Source organism: Lipophrys pholis (assembly GCF_963383615.2).
Source record: "Lipophrys pholis genome assembly, chromosome: 7".
NCBI lineage: Eukaryota > Metazoa > Chordata > Actinopteri > Blenniiformes > Blenniidae > Lipophrys > Lipophrys pholis.
In genome coordinates, this window is record NC_137638.1 from 22,291,408 (window position 1) to 22,319,313 (window position 27,906).

Here is a 27,906-nt window from a genome sequence, read left to right on the forward strand (position 1 = left end):
GAAGCAATCAGACTGAGAGAAGAACTTGTGCACACACTAAAACAGTTAAGTATTTGTTTGTGTTTTACACAGAAATAGTAAATAGTAGTATACTTTGTTTACTTTGCATGCAGTGTACTCATCTATATTAGCAGGTTATCATGATAGATAGATAGATAGATAGATAGATAGATAGATAGATAGATAGATAGATAGATAGATAGATAGATAGATAGATAGATAGATAGATAGATAGATAGATAGATAGATAGATAGATAGATAGATAGATAGATAGATAGATAGATAGATAGATAGATAGATTGATAGATAATTATTATTGGAAGACAACTTTGTAAACATAGCTGAAAGAAAACATACAAGCTTTTATTTTGTACTCTGATTTCAGTGTTTACACAGAACATTTTGTCATAAAGAAAAATGTATTCTTCCTTTTGTCAGAACTGAAAAGCTACTTTATTAAACATAGACTGTGAGCCTCACCTGGTGGAAGAGATTGAACACTGCAGAAGTTAAAAAGAACTAGTCCATGTCCATGAATATCAACTCTAAATGTAATATAGGATGTAATAGAATATAAGAATAATCCCTACGGTTTCAATAGGGTCCTATGCACTGTCTACCCTATTTAATTTTTATATGAACATATACATTTATCTGAGTGTCTCAAAGGTCAATTGATATGAACAATTTTAGGTATTTTTCTCTGCAGTGCAGCATTTGCACCAATGTCTTAAAACATTTGCAACTATAAAAGTCAGAAGAGATGTGATCTTCTTGGTGGGACAAAGTTAAGATGAACAAACACTGAACTGCATTATTAAGCTGTGTGATTTCAGAGATGTGGCTCAGAGCACAAACAACCAAGATCAAATAATTATCCAGACTTGTTGATAAAAAATCAATTTGCAAACTCTCTGAAGCCACTTCTTCTCATGACACTGGACTGGACTGGAGTTAAATGCTTCTTCAATCACATTAAATCCTGTCTTTTGTAGGCTTTCCTTCGTCTGTGCACTATGGCTGTCAGTACTTGCGAGTGGTGAGTACGTTTTGTTTATTTATCACATGTGAAACTGCTTATCTTGCAAAATTCTATCAAATAAGCAAACGTACAGGAGAAATTGCTGCGTGTGTTCAATGTTAAATGAGAAATTAGCCCAGTTTTAATCAGCACATTTTTTCCAGCAGTTGTTTCAGATAATGTGCACCAACTGTGATAAATGTGAAATAGATGCAGTAGCTTTAACTCAAACTACCTGATAATCAGACAGTGCTTGTTTAATTGTTTTCTTCAGGTTTATTGAAAACAATTGTATTTGTTTCTTTTCAAAAAAGATTTATGAAATCGAGCATCTATCCAGAGGTCATTCATACCTGCTCCTTTTAACCTGTTCAACAGGAGAAACTGATCCTGTCTTGTGTGTGTAATGTGGAGCTGCTATGATGACCGAATTTCCCCATATGGAATAAATACAGTCTGATCTAATCTTATCTAATCTAAACTAATGTGTTGTGATCGGTAGTCTAGATTATGTATTTGGACCTAAATGTTGGGAAACAATACGAGTACAGTGCGAGTAATGATGGTAATATGCAAAAGTAAAATAAAACCATACCTTGTGATAATATGGTTTACTGGGTAACATTTAGTAAATTATTTCAATTGTAATCTGTCAGTCAGTGTAATATATTTAGATATTAAGTAGGTCATTAGTTTCCGTGGAAAAACAGGCATAGGAGAATCATAGGTCACTCTGAATTGCCTGGAGGGCAGGTGTGATCCTGTGTGTGCGTGCGTGCGTTTGTACTCTGATTGTTTAACTCCACTCTGGCACTATTCCCCCAGTGTGGTTACTTTCCGGAGTATATGCACTTTATTTATTGCCAAACAGAGCAACATGCAGAGTCCTCGATTGTTGCGAACATGTCCGTGCCTGACTGGAAGCCAGTCGATCTGGGCTGCTTAGGCGCTGTGCAATGAGTTTTGCTCGAATTTAAAGTGGATCAGTGTTTTGTAATGAATGGGGAGTGGGGTTTTTTTTTGTTTTTTTTTGGTCTGTGCGCCTGCCTATTATTAGCTCGGGAGGCCTTACAGTAAAGTGGAGGCTCCATGACGGCCAGGCTGCAGCTCTGCAGCGCACCGACAGGCTTCACATCGGCGGGCGCACTTTTGGCAATGCGTCGGGACTCAACGTGCTGATCCCGAGCTCCTTTCCCGAAAAAGAAAAAGGAAAAAAAAACAAAAACATCGGCTATTTCCAAGCCTTCTCCTTCACCTTCGAAGATGAAGTTAAACACGAGCTGCCGTCAGGTGCGAGCTGCATCCGATGGATCCCTGCGTCTCGTCTCGTCCATCGACCAACCCGATGCAGCACTTCCTTATGTTACGGTAAGGACGAGCCGTAGCGTTTATTCCCACTCGAATCGGATCGGGGTTTAACGCCTTATGGTTGTATTTTTCCACCAATTATTTATTTATTTTTTGATTGCGATGCGCTCGGAGCTGGATAAACAGGCTCAGGAGTCAGTGACGGGGCGTTACATAACATGTAATGCAGCAGAGCCTCATGACTAGTGTCTCGGTGGTGGAGGGACTGTTCGGTCCTCCTGGTAGGATATGCACACTTTTATCATCTTTATTATGCCAGATATCTGCGGCTTTCTCTACCTCTGTTCTCCAGATGATAGCCTCACAGCTTATTTAGACTCTGACTATGTTAAAAAAAAACAAAAAAAAACGGTCAATTAATTCGTGGGTTGCGCAGTGAAGCCGAGACTGTTACAGGAGAGGGCATGTGAATGAGTAATATATAAAGGCGTTGTATCTTTATAGTGTCATCCAGGCCCAGCCTAAGGTCGGACTGTCAGTTGTTTATGCCTTAAAATAAAAGTGAGATCCAGCCTATAGGGATGCAGATTGTGCAGTCAATGAAAAGCTGATTTTTATGAATGGCTACAAACTGCAAGGAGCCGTTTTAGTTGGGGGTAAAAAAAAAAAAAATCATAGTAAAGCGGAGTAATATCACCGGCATTGTGAGAGATCCTTTTTTTTTTTAATCATATATGTATAATATCAAATACCTTTGTTTGAAGTGCTACTGAACAAAAGTGACGCTCCAGAAAGGGGGGCAGCTGTGTCATGATATGGGGGTATGTGGGCTCCAGGCTGATGCAAGAATACAAGCAAGCTGAACTGATTCATAAGCAGGTAACACTGAATATGTGCCAATGAATGGCTGTGATTTTCCAAGTGCAGTACTGCATTTAAGGAGAAGGATGGTGGTGAAACTGAAATGGAGGAGAGGTGTTCCAGCATGTAAACTCAGATGTGGAAGTGAAAGCTGCCATGACGTAAGTTAGGGACTGTGGGCAGAGTTTTATTTGTCCTGTGTGTTGTGTTCACACAAGAACGGAGCTAAAATAAGGTGAGGCTATGATACCAGGATGACCATTTTCATAAAAACTAGTCTTTGTAGGATTAAACTAACCTATCAGTAGGACGATCTCATATAGGCTGTAGCACAATGTCAGAGATTGCGGTTTCCTTGGAAACCAGTCAGGGTATCTAGATCATCCACCTCCATTTTCAAGACACAGAGATGGTCTGTTTACCTTTTTCCTCCATTTCATTGAATGACAGTGTCTGCATGTATGTCAGATAACTTGTATTCATCGTCATGTGTTCAGGCTTTCATGACTGAGGCTTTAGGGTAACGTTGCTATAATTGGATTGTAGTCCAGTAAAGAATCAAGGAGGGGCATTTAAGGATTGCAGAGAGTTAAATGGATTACAGCAGAAACTAGTTAGGATTGTATCAGCCTCGATTAACCTGTACCGGACAAACACATTCAGGCAATCCTTTTTCAAGCATTATATTTTCTGCAGTTTTCTATCAAGCCTGATTTGGACTGTTATTATTTTCCCTTACTGGATCGCCTGTGAAGTCTAGTGAAGACAGGATTTGTTTGCTTAAATGTTTGCTCTCTGTAGCACAAGCGATGACAGGGAACTTGTGAATGGGCACAGGGAAGTCACGAGACCATCCATTGATAGCTCTGCAGGCAGAATGAGCAGTGCAGATGAGGACTAGTGTTCGGGACAGTGGTTCAGGACAGCCGGTGCTGATGCAGCTTTTTGCGTGTCTTTCGACAGGTCTCAGTTGAAAGATTCTGATATGGACTATGAGAGGCCAAACGTTGAAACTATCAAGTGTGTGGTGGTGGGAGACAATGCAGTTGGAAAGACCCGCCTCATCTGTGCCCGGGCCTGCAATGCCACACTGACTCAGTACCAGTTACTCGCTACACATGTGCCCACAGTCTGGGCCATTGACCAATACAGAGTGTGCCAAGAGGTGAGTTTCACAGATTTCCTGCATACTACATTTTATTTTTATATTACAGAATTTGTTATTTAGGGATATATCAGTGTAGCTATTCAGACAATTCACAGAAAATCGGTGAGGATTTCTCCATATAAAAGTGTGAATCTCTCTTTAGGTGTTAGAGCGCTCCAGAGATGTGGTGGATGACGTCAGCGTGTCCCTCCGGCTCTGGGACACTTTTGGAGATCATCATAAGGATCGACGTTTTGCATACGGCAGGTAGGAAACTGTAAAGATGTGTTGCTATTTCAACAGCATGTGACCTGGTTCGTCTCTGAGACAAAGGATTTCTATCTGTTGTTTTCTTCAGGTCTGATGTCGTGGTACTGTGCTTCTCAATCGCCAATCCCAACTCTCTCTACCATGTAAAGACTATGTGGTATCCGGAGATTAAGCACTTCTGTCCCCGTGCCCCTGTCATCTTGGTTGGCTGTCAGCTGGACCTGCGCTATGCAGACCTGGAGGCAGTGAATAGAGCACGGAGGCCTTTGGCCAGGTTTGTAGGTTTACCCATCCGCAATTTCAACTATTGGAGACTTTTAGATTTGTCATTGATGTATTTCATTGTTTTCCAGACCCATTAAATCGAATGAGATTCTCCCTCCAGAGAGAGGCCGGGAGGTGGCCAAAGAGTTGGGAGTGCCATACTATGAAACCAGTGTTGTTGCTCAGTTTGGCGTCAAGGACGTCTTTGATAACGCTATCCGAGCTGCTCTCATCTCTCGCCGCCACCTGCAGTTCTGGAAATCTCACCTCAGAAATGTCCAGCGGCCTCTCCTTCAGGCACCCTTCCTGCCGCCGAAACCTCCCCCACCTATAATCACTGTGCCTCCTCCCCCGTCCACCACCGAGGAGCATCCAGTCGGACTTCTGGAGGACCCACACTGCGCTGACGTCATCCTGGTCCTGCAGGAGCGACAGAAAATTTTTGCACACAAGATTTACTTGGCGACATCCTCCTCAAAGTTCTACGACCTCTTCATCATGGACACACAGAGCGAGGAGACCGAAAGGCCAGCTCGTGGTCCTCTCTCTGGCCGAGAGTTACTAATGCGTGCTGCTAGCTTTGACGTTTGCGAGAACAGCGACGATGGAGACAGGGCCAACCTCCGGGCCTGCACTAGTGACGGGACTTTGAAAGACTCTGAAGGGGGCAGACGGGGCAGACTGCTCTCCTCGTGGAGCCGAGCCTTCGTCAGCATCCAGGAGGAGCTGGTAGACGACCCCGTAACGTACAGCCCCAGGCCCATGACTGTAGTGCACATGGACCAGTCCATGCAGCTTGGTCCTTTTCGGGCAGTCCTCCGCTACCTATACACTGGTCAGCTAGACGAGAATGAGAAAGAACTAATGCACATTGCACACATTGCTGAGCTGCTGGAGGTCTTTGACCTGCGGATGATGGTGGCAAACATTCTTAACAACGAAGCCTTCATGAACCAAGAAATCACCAAAGCCTTCCATGTACGGCGCACAAACCGAGTGAAGGAGTGCTTGGCCAAGGGCACTTTTTCTGGTAGGTGAAAATCATCCTAATTTCTTTTTTCATGCTTCTGTTTTGTTTTGTTTTTGTGCTTGAAATGGAGTGGATGCAGATGCCAGCGTCTCGTTGCTATATTTACAGATGTTGTATTCAAGCTAGACGATGGGACCATCATGGCCCACAAGCCTTTACTCATCTCTAGTTGTGACTGGATGGCAGCTATGTTTGGTGGGCCTTTTGTGGAGAGCTGCACCAAGGAGGTAAGAAACACTTTCCGCATGAATTTTAGCAACGTTTTTTTTTTTATTAGTGGATTCATGAAGCAGTTAAAATTTAATTACTTCAGAAGTACTCAAAGCCCACTACTGTGGCAAAGATCAATCGACGTGCTGATCCAAGTAGAGCACCAGAAGGCCATGTGCAAAGTGTAATTTCATTACAGGATTGCAAATCTGTTTCAATACAATTAAGACACTTCTGCGAGCATACTGCATTTGTTGGCACACTCTTATTTCATTTTTATAGCTTGTCAGCAAATAATACACCCAAATTATACATGCAAATTCATTTTTTTTTTCTACTTAGTTATAAGTTGGGATGCTATAATTTAGGAATTATGAGCTTTGGAACAGTTTGAGTGTCATGCAGTTTTCTTTTTTCTCAATTGCAGCTCAAGTGGAGCTAAATGCTAAATGCAAATAATTCTTAAGATGTCTGTTTGTGTTTCGACTTTAATTGAATTTTTCATTTTTTATTTTTTGTACTAAATCGCAAAATGCACTCTGCTGCTGTTTCTAAGGTGCTGTTTCCCAACACAACTCGCAGCTGTATGAGGGCTGTGCTAGAATATCTCTATACGGGGCGGTTTTGTTCACGATCTGACCTGGATGCAATGGAGCTCATTGTTCTTGCCAATCGTCTTTGCCTCCCCCACCTGGTGGCACTTACAGGTATTAAATTAAATAGATTTTTACCCTGCGAAGTACAGGATTGTATTACGCAAAGCCAATGTTCCAATTTGAAAGTCGGTGTTAACAGTGACAACCTCTTGTGTTTCTTACAGAGCTCTACACAGTGACGGTATTGACGGAGGCAGCAATGATGGGGGCTGACATTGATGGAGATGTGCTGGTGTACTTGGATATGGCCCAGGTAGTGTGGCCTATCAATCATCTCAAACAAGAATGTGTAACACTTATTTAAGGCTTTGGCAAATTGGATTTTCACTAATGAGGGCATTTTTTGAGGGTGAGTGGCTCGAGAAAGCTGGACTTTGTTCTCCACCCACCAGATGGTACCAAAGTAACACAATTTTATTAGTCCTATTGGGTTTTTTTTTTTTTTTTTTTTTTTACTAAATAAATGACAAAAACCTCTTGAAATGATATGCATTTTCGATAAATGAGGCAGCTTCAGGATTTTAGTTCATCCTGTATTTGTATTGAGGTTCTTTTGTACTTTGAATCCCTTTAAACTCAACTGGATTGTATATCATGCAAACTCTACATGCTATATGCAGCAACATATTCATTTGTTTCTTCTTTAGAACTTTATTTCTATTTGTTTTATTATGGAGCCATGTGACTGAGCTACTTTATCAAAATCACGCTTAATGATGGCTGCATGCTGAAAATGCTAATGCTGACAGGCCTTCCAGCCATTATTATAGAACATATTTGTCAGGTTTACCATTTAAAAAATAAACTTGTTTTTTTACTGTATTTCATTCTTTCATCTCAGTGAGATTCCTTTCCTCTCATCCTCATCCTTTCAGAAAGTGTAGTGAGTAAAAAGACATGAATTTGTAGTGTCACAGCAGGCTGAAAAAAGAACAGGATTCAGGACTGGACTCATTTGGATAACAGGCCGATTGCTATTTTTTCTCTGTTTAGTAGTGCCCCAGCTTAATGTAGCCTCTTACCTTCACAAGCACAAAAAAGATGTCACAGTCTTGAACATCAACCTGGACAAACTACAAAAAAGACTAGATCTGACAAGACAATCTGGAGATTACAATGCAATAAACACATTTTTTTTAACCACACATGACTTCAATACTTGAAATATAAGAATAATTATGTAATCATTAGACGAATGTATGAAATAGAACGTATGAATAAGAACCTATAAAAACCGACCTGACCCTTATTGAGATGCTGCAGCTTAGAAAAAATTTATAACATTTTTTGTATTCATGTTTTTTTTTTATTCATGTCTGTTTAAATGATGTCGCCTTAATCGTTGTCAAGAGGTTTCAGATTTTGATGAAAAAAAAAATAATTGAGGAGATGCTGATACGTATGTACATGTATGGTAGGCACACACATCCGATCACACCACACTCCATTCACAGATCTGACAACAGGACTTTGTATGTTGACAGTTCCACGGTGCCCAGCAGCTCACAGGCTGGTGTCTCCACCACATCTGCACCAACTACAACAGCGTCTGTCGCAAGTTCCCCCGCGACATGAAGGCCAAGTCGACAGGTAACTTGCATGCATCTGCTCATACACAAACGGCACAGATCTAATTCACTGTGAAAATCAAGATGACATGCTGATACATAGGAAATAGTTAGAAATCTGTTAAAGCATGTTAAATCAATTGATCCACTATCTTATAATGCAGCCAAGGACTCGTTTAAAAAATAATGTTCCCAACCTTATTCATTCAATGTCCTGAAGCAGTATGTTCTGATACAGAGAACCAGGAGTACTTTGAGAAACATCGCTGGCCACCCGTGTGGTATCTGAAGGAAGACGACCACTACCAAAGAGCACGCAAAGAGCGCGACAAGGAGGACTACCTGTATCAGAGACGGCAATGTAAACGCAAGTGGCTCTTCTGGAACCTCCCATCCTCCCCAAACTCGAACTCTCCTTCTTCTGGTTCATCTGCTGTCATCTGACCCCCGTGGTAAGGGCAGGTCATCTCCGGACTACACCAGAGTGGATACAAGTCTTAAATAGGTACAAGATAAGCACTGCTGGCAAGGTACGCCCCAGTTATTCAGGCACATGTATTCTCCCGCTGTTTGTTTGCTCCTGCAATCAAACAACTCTCGAGGTTTGCGAGGTCGGCTCAGTCTGCCTGTTGAAGTAATGAGGTTTATTCTTTAGGTTTTCGGATTTGAATATTTGAGACTTCACTGAAATATGGCACAGTATATCTGGCGCAAATATCCACTCAGATGGATAGTGATATCAGTTCCACCTCCTGTTTTTAGCTTTTAAAATAGGACTCTGCTGGCACAGAACTTTACACCTGTGTTCATTAACCATCATCAATTAGCCTGAAGTGATAACCAAGTGCTGCTTATCAGCTGCAACAACCAGCAATTTAACACAGAACTCAAGTCTCAGAGATATAACACTTTGCCCTTAAGTGTTTGTACAATCTACCAAACGATGTGTGCAGTATGAGCTCATAAACAGGATGTTATGATAGCATGGCCTGCCCAGAATCAGCTGTTGGAAGTCATTAATTTTGACCTTGCTTAATATGGCCATGTATGCATAATAGAGGAAAGAAACTAAACTGGCACGTCTATTTTTCTTGTACAGTCATTCTGTTTTTGAATGTTTGTGCGCATTTTGCACAGCTAAACGTGTTGTGAGTCTGTACACACTCAGCATTTGCATATTTGTGATCTTGTGATTTGGGGCCTCTTGTCACAAAAGGGCTTTAGTTTACATGAATGCATTCAGTGTCCTGAAACACAAGTGATCCAAAATCAAAGAGATTTTTCTGTAAAAAAAAAAAAAAAAAGAAAGAAAAGAAAAAAGCCAGCAAAAATTAGGTTGGTCATGAATTTATTCAAGATAAATTTATATCACATTCCCCAAGTTATTAAGTGTTGTATTGAAGTTTCATCATCTGATCACGGCCATCCTGGAAATAAAGTATTTGAGAATCAATAGAAACCTCTCCATAGCTGACGTGACCGCTTAGACACAACCAGCTTTGTCACTCGTGGTCTTTTAGCATTCAGAGAATTATTCTAGTTTAAAAAAGTCCCCCTCCTCCACCTCGAACGTCTGCAGCAGGCTTTGTAAGACTTTAACATGCGGGAGGCCTCCTCATGCCTGGGTGAACTCATCCATACTCTTCTATACACTTTGAGCACTTTTCTTTGGGACTTTTCTCCAGTGAGACACTCACAAGAACCTCCAGTAGCAGCATCATGGAGAAGCACCAAAGACAGTGTGGCGTCGCGATGCCACTGTGAGTGACGCTGAAGCAGATACTCAGAAAAAGGAAACCCGGAAGGACACAAAATGTTTCAAACATTTCCTAAACAGTTGTGAAGAGGTTTATATCAAATCACTGTTGTTGATTTGTTTCACACACCTCACGGTATATGTTAAAGATTGTACTTGATTGTTACAGCGTTATTTGGATCAGTCGGCATGGTGCTCGGTGAAAATGGTTAGTGTTGTATATTGTATAAAATAACAGATGAACTGCAAGTAACTTGCAACACTAATGTGCTGTTATCTGATGTTGTGCACTGCAGGCAGTGATCAAAATCATAGTATTACTGAGTAATACATTTACTGAATATAGACTTGACTTGCATATAGTTACTGTGCAGCTACAAACTGTTGTTGAAAAATAACTGACTACCCATTGTGCTGACCTCCGGTTACATCTATTATATTCTGTAATATACATGCAAATTACAGGCAGTTCAAATAAGCAGTTAACTCATAGTGAACTAGGATTACAGTACAAAGTAGACACGTGCTCATAGGAACATCATTATAAAGATATATGGTACATCCATTAAACATGCTATTGTTAAAGAGTAAATTCTGATTACACATTTTGCTTTTGCAGCATATGTTAGAGAAAAGCTTGCTTCATGATTGGTCATTCTGTTTCACACTATTGTTAAAGTGGACACACGCTGAGGTCCCAACCAAGAGCTTAAAATGATTAAGTGCTATGAATCAATTCAGAGACAAACAATAATTACTTGCTTGTGTCGACTCCTGGCCTAAAAACCAGACCACATCATCAGGGCTTGAAGAAATAGTTTACTTGTCGGCCATTTAAAATATAGGATTCAGATAAATGCTGGTGCTCCAAGCAGTAGCTTTAAATTGTTCTCAACTACTTCATCAATGTGTGGATTGCTGATTAAACATATTAAATATCATTTTAAATACCTTTGCCACACAGACTCAGAAATTTACACCACCAGAAATTTTAACCAGATTTGTCTTTATACTGATTTTGAATATTTTGATTGAGATTTTCCAAGTTCATACAACATGTAGTTTGAAGTAACAGGTTAACAACAGTAGGGTCCATCTTGTTGAGATTTACCTCAGTCCTGGTGAGACTGATGCGTCCATAGACATGCATGTCATTCCTCAGTGCATTGCATTTCTCAGTGAATATTCTGCGGATGTTTTGCATCAACACCTCATGCCTTAATGTACAGTGTACTGTAGTGTATGGTATTGAATGTAAAGTAGTGTTACTGTGGTCACTAGTTTGTTTCGCTATATTTTAAGCTACCATGGTGCTCTCTAGGCGGCTGCGTGTGTATTTGTAAATGTACATAATCCATAATTTGGATTTGAAGCAATCAGTCGCTGTGTGATTTGAGGAGACAGACGCACGTGTGCTTTATAGTCTGAACACTGCATCGGGTTTAGAACACCAAACACAATACTAATTAAAGACTCTGACATCAAGGCATCAATTTGTGATATTACCCATGAAATGAATGCAGGGATTTCAAATTTGTCTCATTATTTTAAAAGTTACTTTATGCTGATTAGCTCCAGTTTTTGAGTCTGCATCCTTACAAAATGCTGAGAAAGTGTGGACACTGGAAGTTTAGCAACTCGAACATGTAAATATTTATTGTGTGATGACTTATTTAAACTTGGCATTGCAAATGTTACAAGCTATTGCATAGTGATATAGGTTGTTTTTTTTACTATGCATATTGAAATGTCTCACTTTGAAACTACAAAATTGCACTGCTTTGTAGCACCAGGTTCTATTCAAAAAGGCATTAGAGGGTATTGCAACATCATTAGGTAGGTAGACAATGTCAGATTAGAAATAAAATAGTAGAAAAAAACATTTGAATATAAATAATGAGGAACGTATCACCGGGGCCCATTTCCATATGTTGTGGGTGCTAATATCACAGCTGCAGAGAAGCACAAACCAAAGGGAGCTTTAGCAGCACCAGGAATATATTATATGCTGCACAATCACTACTGCATAGTTTAAGAGGCCTTGTTCAGAAATGGTTGAAAATCTAATAGTAATTAATAAACAAAACAAAACAAAAGTAAAACAAAAAAACAAAAAAAAACTTGAATGTTTCCTCAGTGTTGAAAGCCTGGAGGACGTTTTCTTTGGTCACCAGGTATTTTTGTTCTCAGAGTTGTTTTTATTGTTTAGGAGCTGTAAATCGGAAATTCTGTAGCATGTGTTCTTGAAAATGTGTACATACTATTTACTAAATAAACAACGAGCAAATACTCAGTTTGTTGTTGTTTTATTTATTTTCTGGGTGATGAGTTGTCATGTCATGTGACAAGTTTGCAGCCGGATCGTGAGAACTTCTGCATCCTGCTGATATTACGGAAGCAAACCTGCAGCCACACGCAGCAAGTGGAGCTCCTCTAAAAGATGGTAATGTTTATAACGTCTTGTGTTATTTTTTTACATTTAGTATTTCTTAGACCAAGGCAGGCTGAGCGTCGTCTGCTGTGTATCTGCACGGACATGTATTAATGTGACACACAGCACGTATAAACAAATGAAGGGTTTAATTTGACGTCTATGTTAGTATTTCACAACAAGTTAGAATACAGTTTATTACGAGTCTATTTTAAGGGAGGTACAAAGTCCGTGAGTTAGAAAAAAAGCATTAGTTAAATGTAGTAACGTACCCCCCCCCCCCCCCCCCCCCTCCCCCATGAACAAACAAACAAACGCATAAACGAAGAAGTTCATGAATAAATTCAGACAGAAGCTACAACTAGTTTAAATGAAGAGCAGCGTTTTCATTTAAACTGGGATTCTGTGCAATATAGTGCCTCCTGGTGTTTTATTTACAGATAAAGATGTGGGTGATAAATATCAACATTCAGACACAAGGCAATTCAAAGTGTTTTACAAATAAATAAATTTAAATTAATTGATTAAGAAATGCATACAAGGAGAATAAATAAGATAAAGTTTTATTAAGACAAGGTATTAAAATAAGTCAACTTTATTGTTTATTAGAAAGCCCAAGCAAACAATAGTAGCACTACTACGATTGTTAGTCTGCCCAAAGAAACATTGGCAGAGTTTTTGAAAGTTGGACAATGATATAGCAATTAATAATTACTTATAGTGGAAGCACTGCCTTAAAAAAAAAAAAAAAATAGATGTAGATATTTTCCATGTTTAGTTTTTCACCTAACGTTTTTTGTAATATCTGTTTGAGAGTTATTCTTTTAGAAAGCTGAATGACATAATGACATGTATCTATTCTACCATGCAGTGCAGACAGACTTCATTTGACCCTGACAGCGAGGAGGTTATTAAACCATTTCCCATTCCATATGGATTCAAATGGAGAATACAATACTAAAGGTTTTTACTTGTTCTTTGCCTAACTGATCACAATTATTCTACAGGCTGTATTGGCAACCTTTGTGGTGCTGTCCGTCTTCACTTTAGCGTTTTTCCATGTTGAGGGAGCAGGAGACACCCTGAACGCTGTGGATGCTTCCTTCTGTCAGTAAGTCACCACTAAATGTCTCAGAGAGATGTAATCATGGGACTTCAGAGGCACGCCAATACAGCAAAAGTTAAATCAGAGCTTGCTGTGGCTATTTTTACCCTTGGATGTGAATCTATTCACTGTCTTTTGTATGGATCTCGTAACAAAACTGTGTAGGCTGAGTTCTATCTTTCATTGCTCATAGTGGTGGACTTGAGGTGATCTATCCAGAACTGGACGTCAGAGAATGCCTCATAATCCCAAAGGAGCGGAAACTCAGAGAGAAACTCAGCACAGCTTGGAAAGCCCCACAGGTTTCCTACTCTGAAGCAGAGGAGGTAGGATACACCATGACACTCTGTGTGTCAGGATGTTTGTGTTGTTTACGGCAGAGGTGTCGGAATGCCGGCTCTGGAGGGCCACACAGCACATTTCATTGCTCCAACACTCCCGATAGTAAAGACGGGGTCATATTTTCCGCAGGCCTCCATGATGACGCACACTTTTGTTTTCGTATTTTGGGGAATGGAGACATTAAAAACCTGCAACACTGTGGCACCCCAGAGAAGTGGAAAGCTGAACACGAAAGATCTAAAATTGTTCTACTGCTGCACAACATCAATATGAGCAGTGATTATTAATTTCCCAGTGATGGTTTTTAAATGAGAGTCTATTATTCATCTTGTCTCATAAATAGAACATTAAAAATGTTGATTTTCTAAAACACAACCTACTGGTAATGGATACTAATTGTGGGCACTGTAAGTTTAATCAAGATTTTAGCATTAGAATCTCTTGGTGTCTGCCCATTTGTTAAACATTTTTAAACAGAAACATATTTTCAGTAACTGAGAGAGAATTAAAAACAAAACATGTCATGATCATTCTAAATTTGATCTTTGTTCACGTGCTTTTATCGTGTATATTTTAAAATTCTCCAGCAAGCCAAACACCTGTATGCTCAGTCAATTTGTAATCCCAAATATAATTTAGGTGTGAATGCGTGGGTTGACCCATGTTATAGATTCGGGGACTGTTGTGAATGTCAGCTGGTGTAGGCTACAGCTCCTTCCATTTCATACAATGGTATGCGTTCCCTGCAACTTTATCCAACTCACACTTGCTGGAACTGATCGGAGCTGAAAATGCAAACTTAGAAAGTTCCCATCCGACCCAATCCCGACCTCGAACTGGGTACGTCCAACTTCATCTGGCCCGACCTCAAGCAATCTAGATAAAGTGACCGTAAAGTGAGGACGCGTGCATGGATGGTTTTTGCCAAATTTGCACTTCCTATTTATTAACGCTAGAGGGCAGTGATGGATTAACTAAACGTCATGTCTACCTCAGCAGAACACATTGGTGATGGCATAGGAAATAAATCAGTGAGAAGTGTGCATATATAGATAATTAAAATTTCACTCCGTGTTTTGAATATGATTTTACCTTCTACTTTATGATTTTAAGAGGAAAGGCACAAATTGCAAATACTCGCTACAACATTACTGTGATTAAGTAGTAATCTGTGGCACAATTTAATTTTCTCGAGCATAAAATTACTCTCATACTTAAGTACAACTTATGCCAAATGAATAACTTTGCTACTTTCAAATGTATAAGTTCCAACTGAGATCATAATTTGACCAGTCAAACTTTTTCATTTGCTTTTTATTTAATAGCTAATAATATAAAATTATTTAACTAAACGATCTATGTATTTTTGCAACAGTATTTTTGCTCATGATTGCGCTTAATTTAAGCAGTCTAGTAGTTTTATTTGAGTAGTAATGTTTAGTTCTCAATTACTAATATTTAATACACTTTTCCACCACTGCCGAATTACCTGGTCTCATATTTGATCTGCTGATGTAATCTGCCACCAGCAGGTGGCGCTGGCACATCATCTTTTGAAATCCTCCGCGTGAACAATTGTGTTAAACAAAGGTTATGTTGCCTCTGGTTTTACAGTTTCTGCCATATGAAATGTCATCTCACAGTAATGTCGTTAACACTCTTGTCTTTGGTCCACTGACAAGTGATTTTTGTTGTTGTTTTTTTAATAGGTGAAAACAACAACACTCATAATAATAGAATACAATTTTTTTTTAAAAACACACATCTTAAAAATAAATCTCCATCTTGAGTTTGAGGTGATTAGACTGAACTGCAACAGACACCAAACAAAAGCTTTGGATCTTTCAGAGAATCTGAAGATCAAACGATATCATGCCCATAAAATAAGGAGTGAAAACAGCAGAAATGAACTTTCTTTAATTTCTCTTACATTATAAGATGATTAAACAAAATGTTCAAAATTGAAACTAACTCAAATTTGACTTATCAATAATGTGGATGAACAGAAGTGAAAATACATAAAGTAGAAACCATGGAAACAGTCATAAGCCGAGCAGGACATCAACATCACAGCCCCTTGAATGACTTTACTACCCCATCAAGAGAAAAAAAGCAACATGTTTTTCAGAAATGATACTGTATTCTGTCTTCAGTGTTGTGTTGTATTGTTCTCTCAGTGCTCACAGACAGAGCTTCATTCAGAAAATCTATGTTGTATATTTGTCAGTGTTTATTCATCCATAGTTTGTGGTTTTAATGTTGAAAGAGATACACGCCTCAGTCCACAGAACCGCCGCTGAAAACCCTACATCTGTAAATTGAAAACTTAAATTGAAAGCCACCTCGATTTAGGAGCTAGTTTATGAATTTCAGAGCTAAGCAGTCCAGCTTGAACATGATCTATTGCCCTTCTCCCGCTCAAACTCCTTTTGATGTATGGTCGTATTATCTATAATGCTGTCTTACATGATTCTCTTTTATTGCCAGAATCAGTGTCAGACAGCAAAACAGATTACATGTTAGATTAAATCAATACAAACTTTATTTACTGGGCTTTGAAATGTAATTCTCCATTTCTCCTCTGACACTTATGTAAACACACAGCATTGAAGGCTCAGCTTGCTGCCTGTGGTTCTGCTGCTGGTCGGCTGGTCCACCACGCTCTCTGTCACCGTGCCACGCTGCCAGCGCTGCTGCTATTCTCTGCCACTCAGCTCTTGTACCCAGTAGCAGGAATACAGAATAGTAGCCGCTCAAATCCACCCACTGCAACACCCACTTCATTACTGGGACGGGATGCATGCCTGCTGAGTAATTGTAATGGAACACAATGGGCAGCAGTCCCATAAACCTGCCTCTAAATACGTGCTCATGACCAAAAACAAAAGCAAAGGGCCACAAAAACTGCAGATTTCTGTGTCCAAACTTCGGAGCTACTACATGCCACTTGAACTCGGGAGTTACAAAAACCTGGCGTGTGTATTAGTGGAGCATTTTCAGAAGTCCTAATTGCACGGAGAAGCCTCAAAACTATCTTCAGTTTGATGTGAGTGGGATACGTGTTGGCTACTGGGACTAAACTAAACCAGCGTGGCTCAGTTGCAGTTAGTCTCATAAATAAAGACAATGAGAAATAACGCAGGACCAATGGAAATGGACCGATTACTGATTATCCCTGTGTTTCAGATCCGGTTTATCTCTGGTGAACATGATTTAAGAAGGTTTAAGATGCTGTGTCATGACTGTAAAAGACAAATTGAGAGACTTAGTGTGTGTATTTTCATTTTATAGTATTGATTGTCTTGACACTTAATTGACTTTAGAAATTGCTTAAAATTGCATATTGTTTTGTTTTCTGGTATTTATTGGTTTTCTTTTCATAGATTTAAAAAAAATTATAATAAAATGTATCCATCAATCTATGATACCCTTTTTCAGGGGGGCAAAGGGAGAGTAAACCCTGGTCAGGTCACTCGTCCAACACAGGGCAAGGACACGCACTCACACACACACACACACACACACACACACACACACACACACACACACACACACACACACACACACAGTTACATTTATATTTACATTTAGAGATACACCAAGTAAGCCCCAGGGAGAACATGCAAACTGCACGCAGGAAGGCCCACAAAGCTCGAGTTCGTTTCACCTTGAGAGACACGATGAGCCGAGCTGCTGTCTCATGACAGCTCTCTGGATCATTCAGACTTTCTCTTACGTTTCAGATGCTGCGTAAAAGATGCCTTTGAAAATTGATCAAGATAAAGAGATTTTCCCAGAAGCAAGTAACTAAAAGCACAACAAGAACATTTGCTTCCTGTGTGTGTGTGTGTGTGTGTGTGTGTGTGTGTGTGTGTGTGTGTGTGTGTGTGTGTGTGTGTGTGTGTGTGTGTGTGTGTGTGTGTGTGTGTGTGTGTGTGTGTGTGTGTGTGTGTGTGTGTGTGTGTGTGTGTGTGTGTGACTATTGATCATTACTTATTCACTAAAGGTTTCACAGATTTATGCAGTTTATCCCCCCTAAAATGGTTTCCTAATCCTGAAAGAAGGTATCAGCTCCTGTTTAAAAATCTTGAGTCTTGGTTGTTTCCGTCAATATGAATATCGACTGCAAATGCCAAAATGCTTAAAGGAAATGTTGATTCACTGAAAGGAACAGATATGTGAGTTCAGGGTGTTTACGGAGGCTCTTTGGAGAAGCAGCAAACTTTGCTGCAGGACAGAAAACCTTTGAAATGAATTCGTGCCCACAGAAAAGATCGAAAAGAAGAGTGTAGATAAAAAGGAACTCACTCGTGAAGAACATTCAAATACCTGTATATATTTGGTTGCGTGGCAGCTGGTCCGATTGTATGTTTGGCGCAGCCAGGAAACTTTTGAGCGAATATTTCATCTCAAAGCGCCATCGTACCTTCGTATATTGTAAAATGCCTGGTTGCATTTATCCAAATTGTTTTTCTAAAATATAAATATGATTGAGAGAGTCTCTTCAGCATCCACATACACACTGATGTGTGTGATTTCCCGGCTAAGTGTACTAATCTCAGTGTCCAAATTGTTTAATTTAAACTATTTCAGTCTTTTTTCTGGTCATCTTTCAGTGATGTCGTTCGCGTAAACAACACATACCACAGCACTGCTGTTTTCACTGTGTAGTCACTCCAAAATTGGAGACACTTTTGGAGTTGTTGTTTCTTTTTTCTTTTTTTTAGTAAGGACCATAGCCACAGGGCACATTCTTAGACATGGAGGATTTCAAAGCCTTGTTTTTGGGGAGACATTTCTTGCATCTAGTGGATGGAATGAGGGTTTAAACCATTACCGCGATTAGAGCTGCCTCACTATGATCTCTTGAGCTTGCTTACTGCTGCTAATAGCTGTTTCCTCTCTATTTCTCTCTATCTTTTTCTTTTTCGCTTTCTCTCTCTCTCTCCGTGAATGATTTTTATGCTTTGCTCAAACATGTGGGGGCGTTGAGAGAGGATTTAAATGCAACGATCCCCCTCCTCTTTTTTTTTTTTTTTTTTTTTTTTGGTGAATCTCAGTGTTCTTTTCTGCAAGCCTCTGATGACGACAGGGCAGCTTTAAGCCTGGCAGTGCCCACGGCAGGCTGCCGTCTCAGCGCTGCCCACTCTCCTCTGTGTTGGCATGCTGGAGAAAGCGAGGGTGGGGTTCCTCTCTAACAGACCCTGTCATTCCTAGGAAAGCCTACATGTCCACCCATGCAGGATTCCTGATAGGTGTTCATGTCAGGGATGTGAGAGCTCGGAGAGCTGAAGAGTTTATTCTCAGTAGGTGAGGATCTGCGTTCAGCCACGAGTCAAGGAGCCATCTTTTGAGGTAAACTCGTGCCTATATATGGCAGCAAGGGTCAAAAAGTGAAACATGTACTATAATATCCATCTAATTGCATATTCAATGCCATCAGGTGGGTGTTTTTTCTTTCTCTTTTTTTCGCTCTGCTGGATTAAATCAGCATGTTTGGCTGGGATTCAGAGAGTTTATTTCCTTAGCTAATGTTCCCCTTTGTCATTATAACACCCTGTTAAGCTGACCCGTATCCCGCACCATTCAGTCATTGCCCATTACTACACAACATATATGATTCATGTGGGCTTCCGAGGAGGAAAGAATTACAAGCCCCTGCTATCGAGAGCTCTGGATTGATTATGCATATTCATTGCAGTGAAGAGAGCAATAGATCTCCAACACACTCTTGTGCAGAGGAAGAATAATTTGCACCTTTTGCAGCATGTGTGCAGCATGCGGACAGCTGCAGGTGCAAACAGAACCACTCACTTTGCAGGACTGAGAGGGAGACGTGCGGATAAGTGAGATTGTTCTTGACACATTTATACCTCATAGCCAAAGTGGTTTTTTTTCTGTTTTCTATCACGTCCTTTTGTCTGTTGTCTTCTTCCCGGCACATACGCATACATCTTCTCGTAAAATGACAGTATATGTATTTTAAGCTGCCCATTTGTACCCTATTGTTGCCGCAGCATGGTATTCCTTCACCTTGCATTTGGTCTGAAAGCGTAGGCAGCAGTACTTTTACTCTGTGGCTGTGAGTAAAATATGATTTCAATTACCATGAAAGTGTATTGTATTATCAATGGGAGGATAAGAACAGATTAAGGAAGCTCTGAGATGCTCTCACAATTGACAATGGTCAGGGTTTTTTTTTTTTTTTATGCGAGCAGCAGTATTGGAGAAAATGATAGATTTTCACCGTTTGACAAAAGCTCTGAGAAAAAGAGGCGGTCCGAGATGTAAAGCCGACTAAACAGACACTTAAAGATAAGGTGTTTCCTTTAATATAAGAAACTTTATATTATAGAGAGGTTACATTTCTACAACCATGGAATAAGAATGCAACCCTTATATTTTTTTTTTTGGTTGGGGGGGCGTTCAGACAATGTACCACAAGTATGAAATTCATCAATTGAATCTTAAATTTTCCCGAGAGCAGATATGAAGACTGAGAGAAGCATCGAGTCTTTAATAAAAATACCACCTGAACCTGTGCCTCCTGATTATTATTCAGTATTCACACAGTCTCTCTCGCTCTCTCTCGTCAGTTCATATACATTGACTGCAAGATCTGTTCAAACAGAGATTCATAATCTGCATGGGAAGTGCATCTGCTGCTGTGGATACTTAGACAAACATACAAGATTAAATTTTCTATTTATATGAGCCACAGAATCCTAACATTTGCCTGAGAATCTTTGTAAGATCTAGAGATGACTTGGTCGTGCTTCAGCTCAGAGAGAACCTTGCATTCCTTAAATGGGATGTGTCCGGCAGGGAGCAAAAACGGAACTGTAAACTTTGAGTGTTACTCACTGCTCTAAGAGTCATACAGTATTTCTTACATATGGAAGGTGTTTATGGAGGCTTTATGCATAACTTTATGGACAGGATTACTGTGGTGCGTTAAGCTTGAAACTGAGGTAATTGACTTTTTTTTTTTTTTTTTTTTTTGACAGGTCCTTTTGTTTTAAAAGTAATCACAAAGTTCTAAGTGATTGAGTGAAGTTTGCTTAAGACCCAGATGCTTGGCTTAGTGGCACTTTGCCCAAATTGTTTTTGTGCTTCTCATTTGTGGTCCGGCACAGGGTTTTAGTTACAGCTGTCCCAATCCTCTGATTCACCTTCTTTAAGAACAGCTTCAGGGCTGCTCATAATGCTTAACTCTCCATAATGCCATCCCCTTCATCTCCCCAGTGGTCTTATTGTCTTAACTGTGGATGGAGAGACAGTGTAAGAAAAAACAGGTTAATACATGTTTGGCAGTGTGGAAGTAAAGTATCTTTTGAAAGACAGGCTCTATTCAAGTTTTCTCTGGTTTTTCATCCAATTCACACTGTTTCTCCCAACTTGGTTATCCACATTGTCCGCCTGTTTTCTCTGCTTTTTAAGATCCATGTATATATACAGTATATACACAGGTGATTGGATTAAGATATTAGCACCCTTTTTTCTTTTACAGTAAAAGGCTGCTCATTGTATCAGAGATCAGGTCCACTGATGTACAGATTGATCTACCTTTTCTCTTCATTCCCTTGATCCTGTAGTTTGGAAGCCGAGAAAATGTTATGCAAATGTTTTGTTAATCCCTTTACATTATTTGTTCCATTCCTCCCGTTCGTTTTCACACTGAATTTCCAACACAGCGGGCTGACAGGCGGACACCCTCAGATTGCTAATTCTTAAGATAGCAGAAAAGAGAAGTCAGTCATCATCATCCCAAATTTGAACACTTGCTTTAATCAATTAACTTGACTTCAATGAATTACCTTTAAAGTGCACAAAATAATTTTATACTGAAGACTTGTGAGGCCTTAAACTTTAACCTCTTTCTCGCTTTCTGTGTTTTTACTTCAGTTCCTTCACCAGCAGATTAACAGTCGTTCAGGGAACAAAAAAACATTGACCTGCACAATTAAAGCTGTAAAATCAGCATAAGCAGGATAAGACAGCCGAATTTAAGCCGAGCGAGCACATGAAACTGTGACCAGTGTTTTCTCCCCAGTTTTGTTGTCCTAAAGGTTGGTGTTAAAAATAATAAGAAAGAGGTGGGATGGTCTTAGATTCAAGAAGCTTAAAATGCAAAATCTCAAATAAGCCCAATTTCTCACCAGCCAATCGCGTCGCATTTTGGTGGGTTTGTGTTGATCGTCTCAACTGACTCACATGCCGCCCCTCCCCAAATAAAAACACTAGAGATTTATGTGGCTTTTCAAAAAATGTATCTAGACATTTATCCAGCTTAATCTGCTTAACATATTAAAGTGATTTGCTGTACCCTGAAGTGGCTGAAGCTGCGAGCTCACCGCCCCTCATGGCACTAAGACCTCAGAGGCATTGTGGACACCTTCTGCTCCTGAATAGAAGAGAGGTGGGCAGGAGTCATCCCGCTCCTCAGCTCTGGAGCTGTGGCCATCCCCACTGTGCGTCCATTTTACTTTTTTTTTTTTTTTTTTTTGTTCTGCTATTAGTCCAACTGTTGCACTCAGTCAGTGTTCTTAGGCACGCAGCACTGCCAGCACTGCCCACACTGTGGTGTGGAGGTTTGGAGCTCTCAGCTTTTGAGCTGAACTGAAAGAGCTCTCTCACAGAGTAGGTGTTGGCAGGGTGCTTTGTTTCTTTCTGTGAATGTCATGAGAGGTATGGATAATGAGAAAACTGAAGCGCGGCGATGGCGTGATTCATCTGGCCGTCAAGTTCATGCCTGACTGCAGATTTGGGGCATTTTCAGAGAGACAATGTGCTTAACCTTTTCTTCAGCCGCGACACACAATCCGAGAATCAGTAGTGACGGTCACAGTGTGTTTTCCTTAAGACACCACTTCACAGGCCGCGCAGCGAAAAGGTCCTGGTCGAGCTCAAGTGCCGCTAATGTCCTTATTTGGCTCTTCAAGATGTGCTTCAGGGCAACAAATTTGCCAGATCTCATTAACGCAACTGCAAGCTTTTGGCTTGGAGACATTCATTGTTGCTGAAGTGTTGGAGCGTTTATTGTCATCATGGTATTTAGCTTAACGTCTGTCAAAGTTAAATGAGACACGATGGGGTCAAAGCAAATGTGGCCCTACAGACATGATTTATGTTATTTTACTAAGAGTTTTTATTATGAACTATGAAAGCAGTCTCGAAATTATCTTAGAATAAGATGAAATGTACTTTATTTCTTGAGGAGGAGGCAGTTATTTTATTACAAAGGTTGATAAGGTTTTGATGAATTATGGCTGTAAATTAACCACCAAGTTCAAAGGTCAGTCTGTTTGACAACCAGAAAACTGAAAAATGTCCCCTTCAGTATACCATCTGTTACAAATAGACTGATCCATCATAACATTAAAACAGATAGTTCGAGGGTGGGAGAATTTCTGAATGAGTGAACATTTTGTCCTCAAGTTTGATGCGTTAAATGCAGGAAAAACGAGTCCAACGAGGGTGAAACTGTGATATCTAGAGTACTGGATCCACAACTCTTGCTGGGTGTTCTCGGTCTACAGTGGTCTGTCAAAAGTGGTCCAACTAAAGAAAAGTTGTGAACCTTTGTCAGGACCAAGGACAGCCATGGTTCCGTGTGACTCCCATGTTGTCGAATCAAACAGACCAGCTACTGTTGCTCAAACTGTTGCAGAAGTTCATACAGACTCTGATAGAAGGTGTCAGAATACAAAGGTTTATAGTGTGTGGGTCGCCATAATAGAACCACCTGCACAATGTCTTTATCAAAAGTGGCTTATCATTGTATACATATTATAGAAGCTTTTAACAATGAAAGCTGAAATCACTTGTTGTCATTGCACTATTGGTCAAAAGTGTTAGAACACAGCATTTTTTTACAGTTATATATTACAAATCAAGTCTTTCAAGTCCAATGTATAACTTGAAATGGTACAAAGGCAAGTGGTGAACTATCAGAGTTAAAATAATAGGTCTGGTTACTAAAGACTAAAAAATTGTCCAAGAAAGGAGTTAATGAGTAAACAACTTAAAGCTGTGCTGCAGCATTGGAGGTTTATTAAGCCTTGACAGTCGGTATGACTAATTCTTACAGGTGTTCCAACTTTTCTGGATTAATTACAACCCCCTCTGACTGCATGAAAGCAGTGGTACCATACCCTCATGAGATGTCAGTGAGTACAGTTTCCTTCACCAGCAAAAGGCTCTCAGAAAGTGGGGAATACTCTGGAAAGAACAGAGTCCGGTCGACCCAAAGCCACAACAGAATCAGAGCACGTGTTTCTCAGTGTGAACAGCTTGAGTCCAAGCTATGGCAGAACCACATCAGGAAGAAAGAAGATTACAAGCTTGAAAACATGGAGTGTTGGGCTCAACTGGACAGAAGAGTCAAAGCAAAACAACCTCCAAGTGCCACATATTTATAGGAGCTTCTGCAACAGAGTTGGAAGAACTTTATGAAGAAGATTTGATTTCCATATTAGAAAGAAAGCCATGAGGGTGTTCAGTTGTTTAAGCTGCCAAAGCTTGCTACTTTGATGAGTCAAAAGTCCTGAATGCATTTCGGTTTATAAATGGATTCCATGATTTCTCTTCTTTTTTTTTTTTTTACTCAAATAGTTTATTTGTTCTATGCTTTATATATTCCATAGTGCAATGAAACATTAAACTAAATACAATTGGGGTTTTGTAAGATTTTTGACAGAAGGGTATAATAAAACAATCTGGTGGAAGGTGTTAAACTGACCAAAATGGTATCATATTTCACAAATTGTAGATTTAAAAAAATATGTTGATATGGTAAAATTCTCAATAGACATCTTTGAAACCCTATCACAGTTGTATTGTGTCATTCTCGTCACCACATGGTTCTGGTGAGTTTTTTTTAATCCAAAAAGTGTTGTATTCTGTATTTGTAATTAAATTACAAGAGTTAGATTAAAAAAAAAAAAAACCAAGATAAAGATGTATGGTTGTATGGTCATTTGCCCCATAAAGGGTTAACTTTATTGGACTGTGGAAGGAAACTTGTTTACCTGAAAAAATCCAAGCATGCACAATGATAACATCCAAGCCTTATATACTGTAGAAAGGCCCTGAAGTAGACTTGAACCAGTGAACTTGAACCGGTGCATCCTTCCTTTACTGTTTGTATACCGGCATATTATGTGTGTGTTCTCCGGAGCTTCCCCATTCCCTGTTCTTTGCCGGTTGTCTCACTCTCCCCCACCATTGGCTAAGCCAGAGTGAAATATTATTTGTAGACAACTTGAAATAGTTCAATTACGTCTGACAAAAGAAAACTGAAAATCCTCACAACTGAGAAACTCGAACTCAAGAAGGTATAAATTAGATATAATTGGTTGAAAAATCTATTTGTGTCAATTATGACTTAATTCCACTCATCAGTTTCTCCACTAAGGTTCTAGTTTCTTACACAAATTGTAATCATTGTGAGTCGGTCGGATTTAGCCGCACTTTTCAACCCACGTCATAGAAAAGCATCAAAATATTGAAATCTGGTGTATGGAAAAGTAAAGACACTAGTCTCTGTTCACACTACGGTTATATTTAGTTGAAAATTGGAGTCATTTCATTTTTTTTTTTTCTTTCATTGGCTGCATAAGTTTGCAAAACCTGCAAAAATAGTTTGCAGGAAACGTGTTTGCTGTTTAACTACTTCTATTTTAGGTTTGTGACACATATTGTAAAACTGTGTGCAGATCACAACCTGGCAGCAGTAAGGTGAGAGCACGCCACCATCAGTGATAGTATTAACTTAACGTATTAACGTACGCTTGCGTGCCTGTATTTAAAAACACGGCTATGACGAAGTCTCATGAAATGAAACATAGCCTTTTTGCTGCATCTCGTCTTCTATTTATAACCAGCAGGTACTTGACCTCTTGTGCTTGGACTGAATGTCTGAAAGGTGTTAAAATCACACACCGAGGCTGTCCATACAAAGCACTGTTGAACGAAGCGCAGCTCCACACAAACGAGCACTTCAAACAAACCATGAGTGGTAGCTCCTTTTCATATCGCACAGAATAGGAGAAATTGATTGGAACTGGGAGGCTTAGGACTGGATTTTCCTCAACCATAATATTTTTTTTTCTCTTAAACAAGTGCAGCTTAAATTTAGATTTTTCTTTTTTTTTTTTTTTCTGGCTTTGTTTTTTATGTCTTTGTCCAAATCCTATCGGGTGGTGCTTCAGGTTTTTTCCTTGAGTAAAAAGTTGATATTGTTGTGGGGAAGGAAAAAGGACTTTTTTCATGTGTGCAGGAATGTAGATTTCTTCCCCCCGTGAAATCCTAATTGTGCCTTGGAGGGCTGGTAGGGTATCTCTGCTCAGCTCAGCTCAACAGGATTTGTGTCTGTGTATGTTAGAGTATGTCTCTTAGCTTGAATACGGATATAACCCTTTCATTGCACAAGCTGCTGATTTTTCAAATTTGCCGATAGGCTGATCCTGTGCATCCGTAGCTTTTTGTGGAAAGTTTTTTTTTTTTTTTTGGGTTTGTTTATTTGTTTTTAGCACCTGCTATATTTATTTTTTCTCTCTAAATATTCAATATTCAATACTTGTTAGGAAACAATGCTCATAACATGCAGACCTGCCTTTTCCTGGATTAGACTCATTTGAAAATTAAACTCTGGAGACCAGCGTTTGTCAATAGCAGATGGTCAAAAGGAGGATATATGACAGGTCAAAAGTGTGTCTGTCCTTTGCATCACCTGAATTATTGCTGTGCATTTATCTATGCAAATCCAGGATAAGATCCTATCTGCCTGCAGCAACATATCCCCCTGGATTTGGTCTATGTGAGGTAGGCAGGTTATGGCTGACAGTGAAAAAACGAATTGCAACAACACATACGAGAAGATTATTGCTGTAGTCATTAATTGTTGCTTTGAAGGGGATTAGGATTACCCAGTCCTATAGAAAACACTCTAGCACCTGTCCTTCCTCATATCTAACAATGTTACTTCAGTTTTTCCTTATTTCAGTATCAGTTCAAGTTGGCAAAATAAAAAAGGCTGATTTATTCAAATGAATCATCAACGCTGGAAATGATTCAATATGTGCCACATTCAGATGGGTGATATATTATTCCCTTGGGGAGAGGGAAAGATGGAGCTGTGGAGCTGTTTTATTTGTGCTGTCTTTATCAGTGTGTCAGGCAGAGAGGCTGAGCTTGTTCTCTATGAATGGACGAGCCCTTGAACCATAAACCTGTACCTCCTCTGATAACAGTTTTTGCATTGTGATGTAAGTGCCATTCTCTGTGATGTCCTCTCTGACAGCACTAAATATATCAACACGCACAAAATGATCTGTCAGACGAATTATTTTATTTCAGCCAGTTTTCCAAAACTAAGGATTTTCTGTGCTACGTGCGCAGTGTGTGTTTTTGAGGACACATTGTGGATTTTGTAAGGGATTCAGAGCAAAGCACAGCATTGTAGATGCATTTCACCCAGCTTTGCTTTTCATCTTCTCCATGTTTTGCCTGTAGGTGAACATTTTTACTGTACTTTGTGTCTTCCGTACCTTACGCTCCATGCCGCTTGCGCTGCCGGGACTGCTGACTGCTCTGACGTCTGATATCGCCACATCTTCTAAGGTGATGAGAATGCTCCCTGAATTACTCAGAGCCCGTGATGACATGGCCCTGATTGTCAGACGGGTGGGCTGGTGACACTGGAACACAGACGGTGCTTGTCTGTTTGAAATATTCTGTTTCGAGCTTCCAAGCCCTGGGCAGTCCTCTCTCCCGGTCTCCCAACACCCAGCTTCGCCCACTGAAACAAGACTCTTCCATACTGGAAAATCCGGCCCTGTCAACTGGCAGTCTGGACTTGGTTCAGCCCACACGCCAAGCACCCCCCACCACAGCCACCACTCCCACCCCTTAATAGGCACTAGAGTTTGCCACC

General features: G+C 40.0%; 2 protein-coding genes across 4 annotated transcripts in view; both read left to right on the plus strand.

The window, feature by feature from the left end:
• Positions 1–1,933: 1,933 nt before the first annotated feature.
• rhobtb2a (Rho related BTB domain containing 2a) lies at positions 1,934–9,623 on the plus strand. Of its 2 annotated transcripts, none has more exons than XM_080468411.1 (10): positions 1,934–2,390; positions 4,155–4,356; positions 4,502–4,605; positions 4,697–4,882; positions 4,962–5,902; positions 6,011–6,129; positions 6,669–6,819; positions 6,933–7,021; positions 8,253–8,358; positions 8,575–9,623. In XM_080468411.1, the coding sequence occupies exons 1-10, from the start codon at positions 2,329–2,331 to the stop codon at positions 8,778–8,780; spliced, it is 2,166 nt and encodes a 721-aa protein (XP_080324537.1). In that variant the 5' UTR covers positions 1,934–2,328; the 3' UTR covers positions 8,781–9,623. The 2 variants fall into 2 exon arrangements, with proteins under 2 accessions (XP_080324537.1, XP_080324538.1); XM_080468412.1 differs by lacking the exon at positions 1,934–2,390 and adding an exon at positions 2,581–2,611.
• Positions 9,624–12,417: 2,794 nt separating this feature from the next.
• The window catches only part of pebp4 (phosphatidylethanolamine binding protein 4), a 54,341-nt gene continuing 38,852 nt past the window's right edge, over positions 12,418–27,906 (plus strand). The window contains exons 1-4 of one of the 2 annotated variants that reach the window (XM_080468417.1): positions 12,427–12,535; positions 13,395–13,430; positions 13,531–13,634; positions 13,822–13,954. In XM_080468417.1, the coding sequence (XP_080324543.1) occupies positions 12,533–12,535; positions 13,395–13,430; positions 13,531–13,634; positions 13,822–13,954 (276 nt within the window). In that variant the 5' untranslated portion in view covers positions 12,427–12,532. Of the gene's footprint in view, positions 12,536–13,394; positions 13,431–13,530; positions 13,635–13,821; positions 13,955–27,906 lie in introns of both variants that reach the window. The other variant, XM_080468418.1, reaches the window with a different exon arrangement.

Excerpts from the sequence above, each read along its gene's own strand:
- rhobtb2a (XM_080468411.1), top strand. The coding sequence starts at position 2,329 with ATGGATCCCTGCGTCTCGTCTCGTCCATCGACCAACCCGATGCAGCAC. Across the intron at positions 4,606-4,696 it reads CGACGTTTTGCATACGGCAG|GTCTGATGTCGTGGTACTGT; the intron begins GTAGGAAACTGT and ends TGTTTTCTTCAG. Across the intron at positions 7,022-8,252 it reads TGTACTTGGATATGGCCCAG|TTCCACGGTGCCCAGCAGCT; the intron begins GTAGTGTGGCCT and ends GTATGTTGACAG.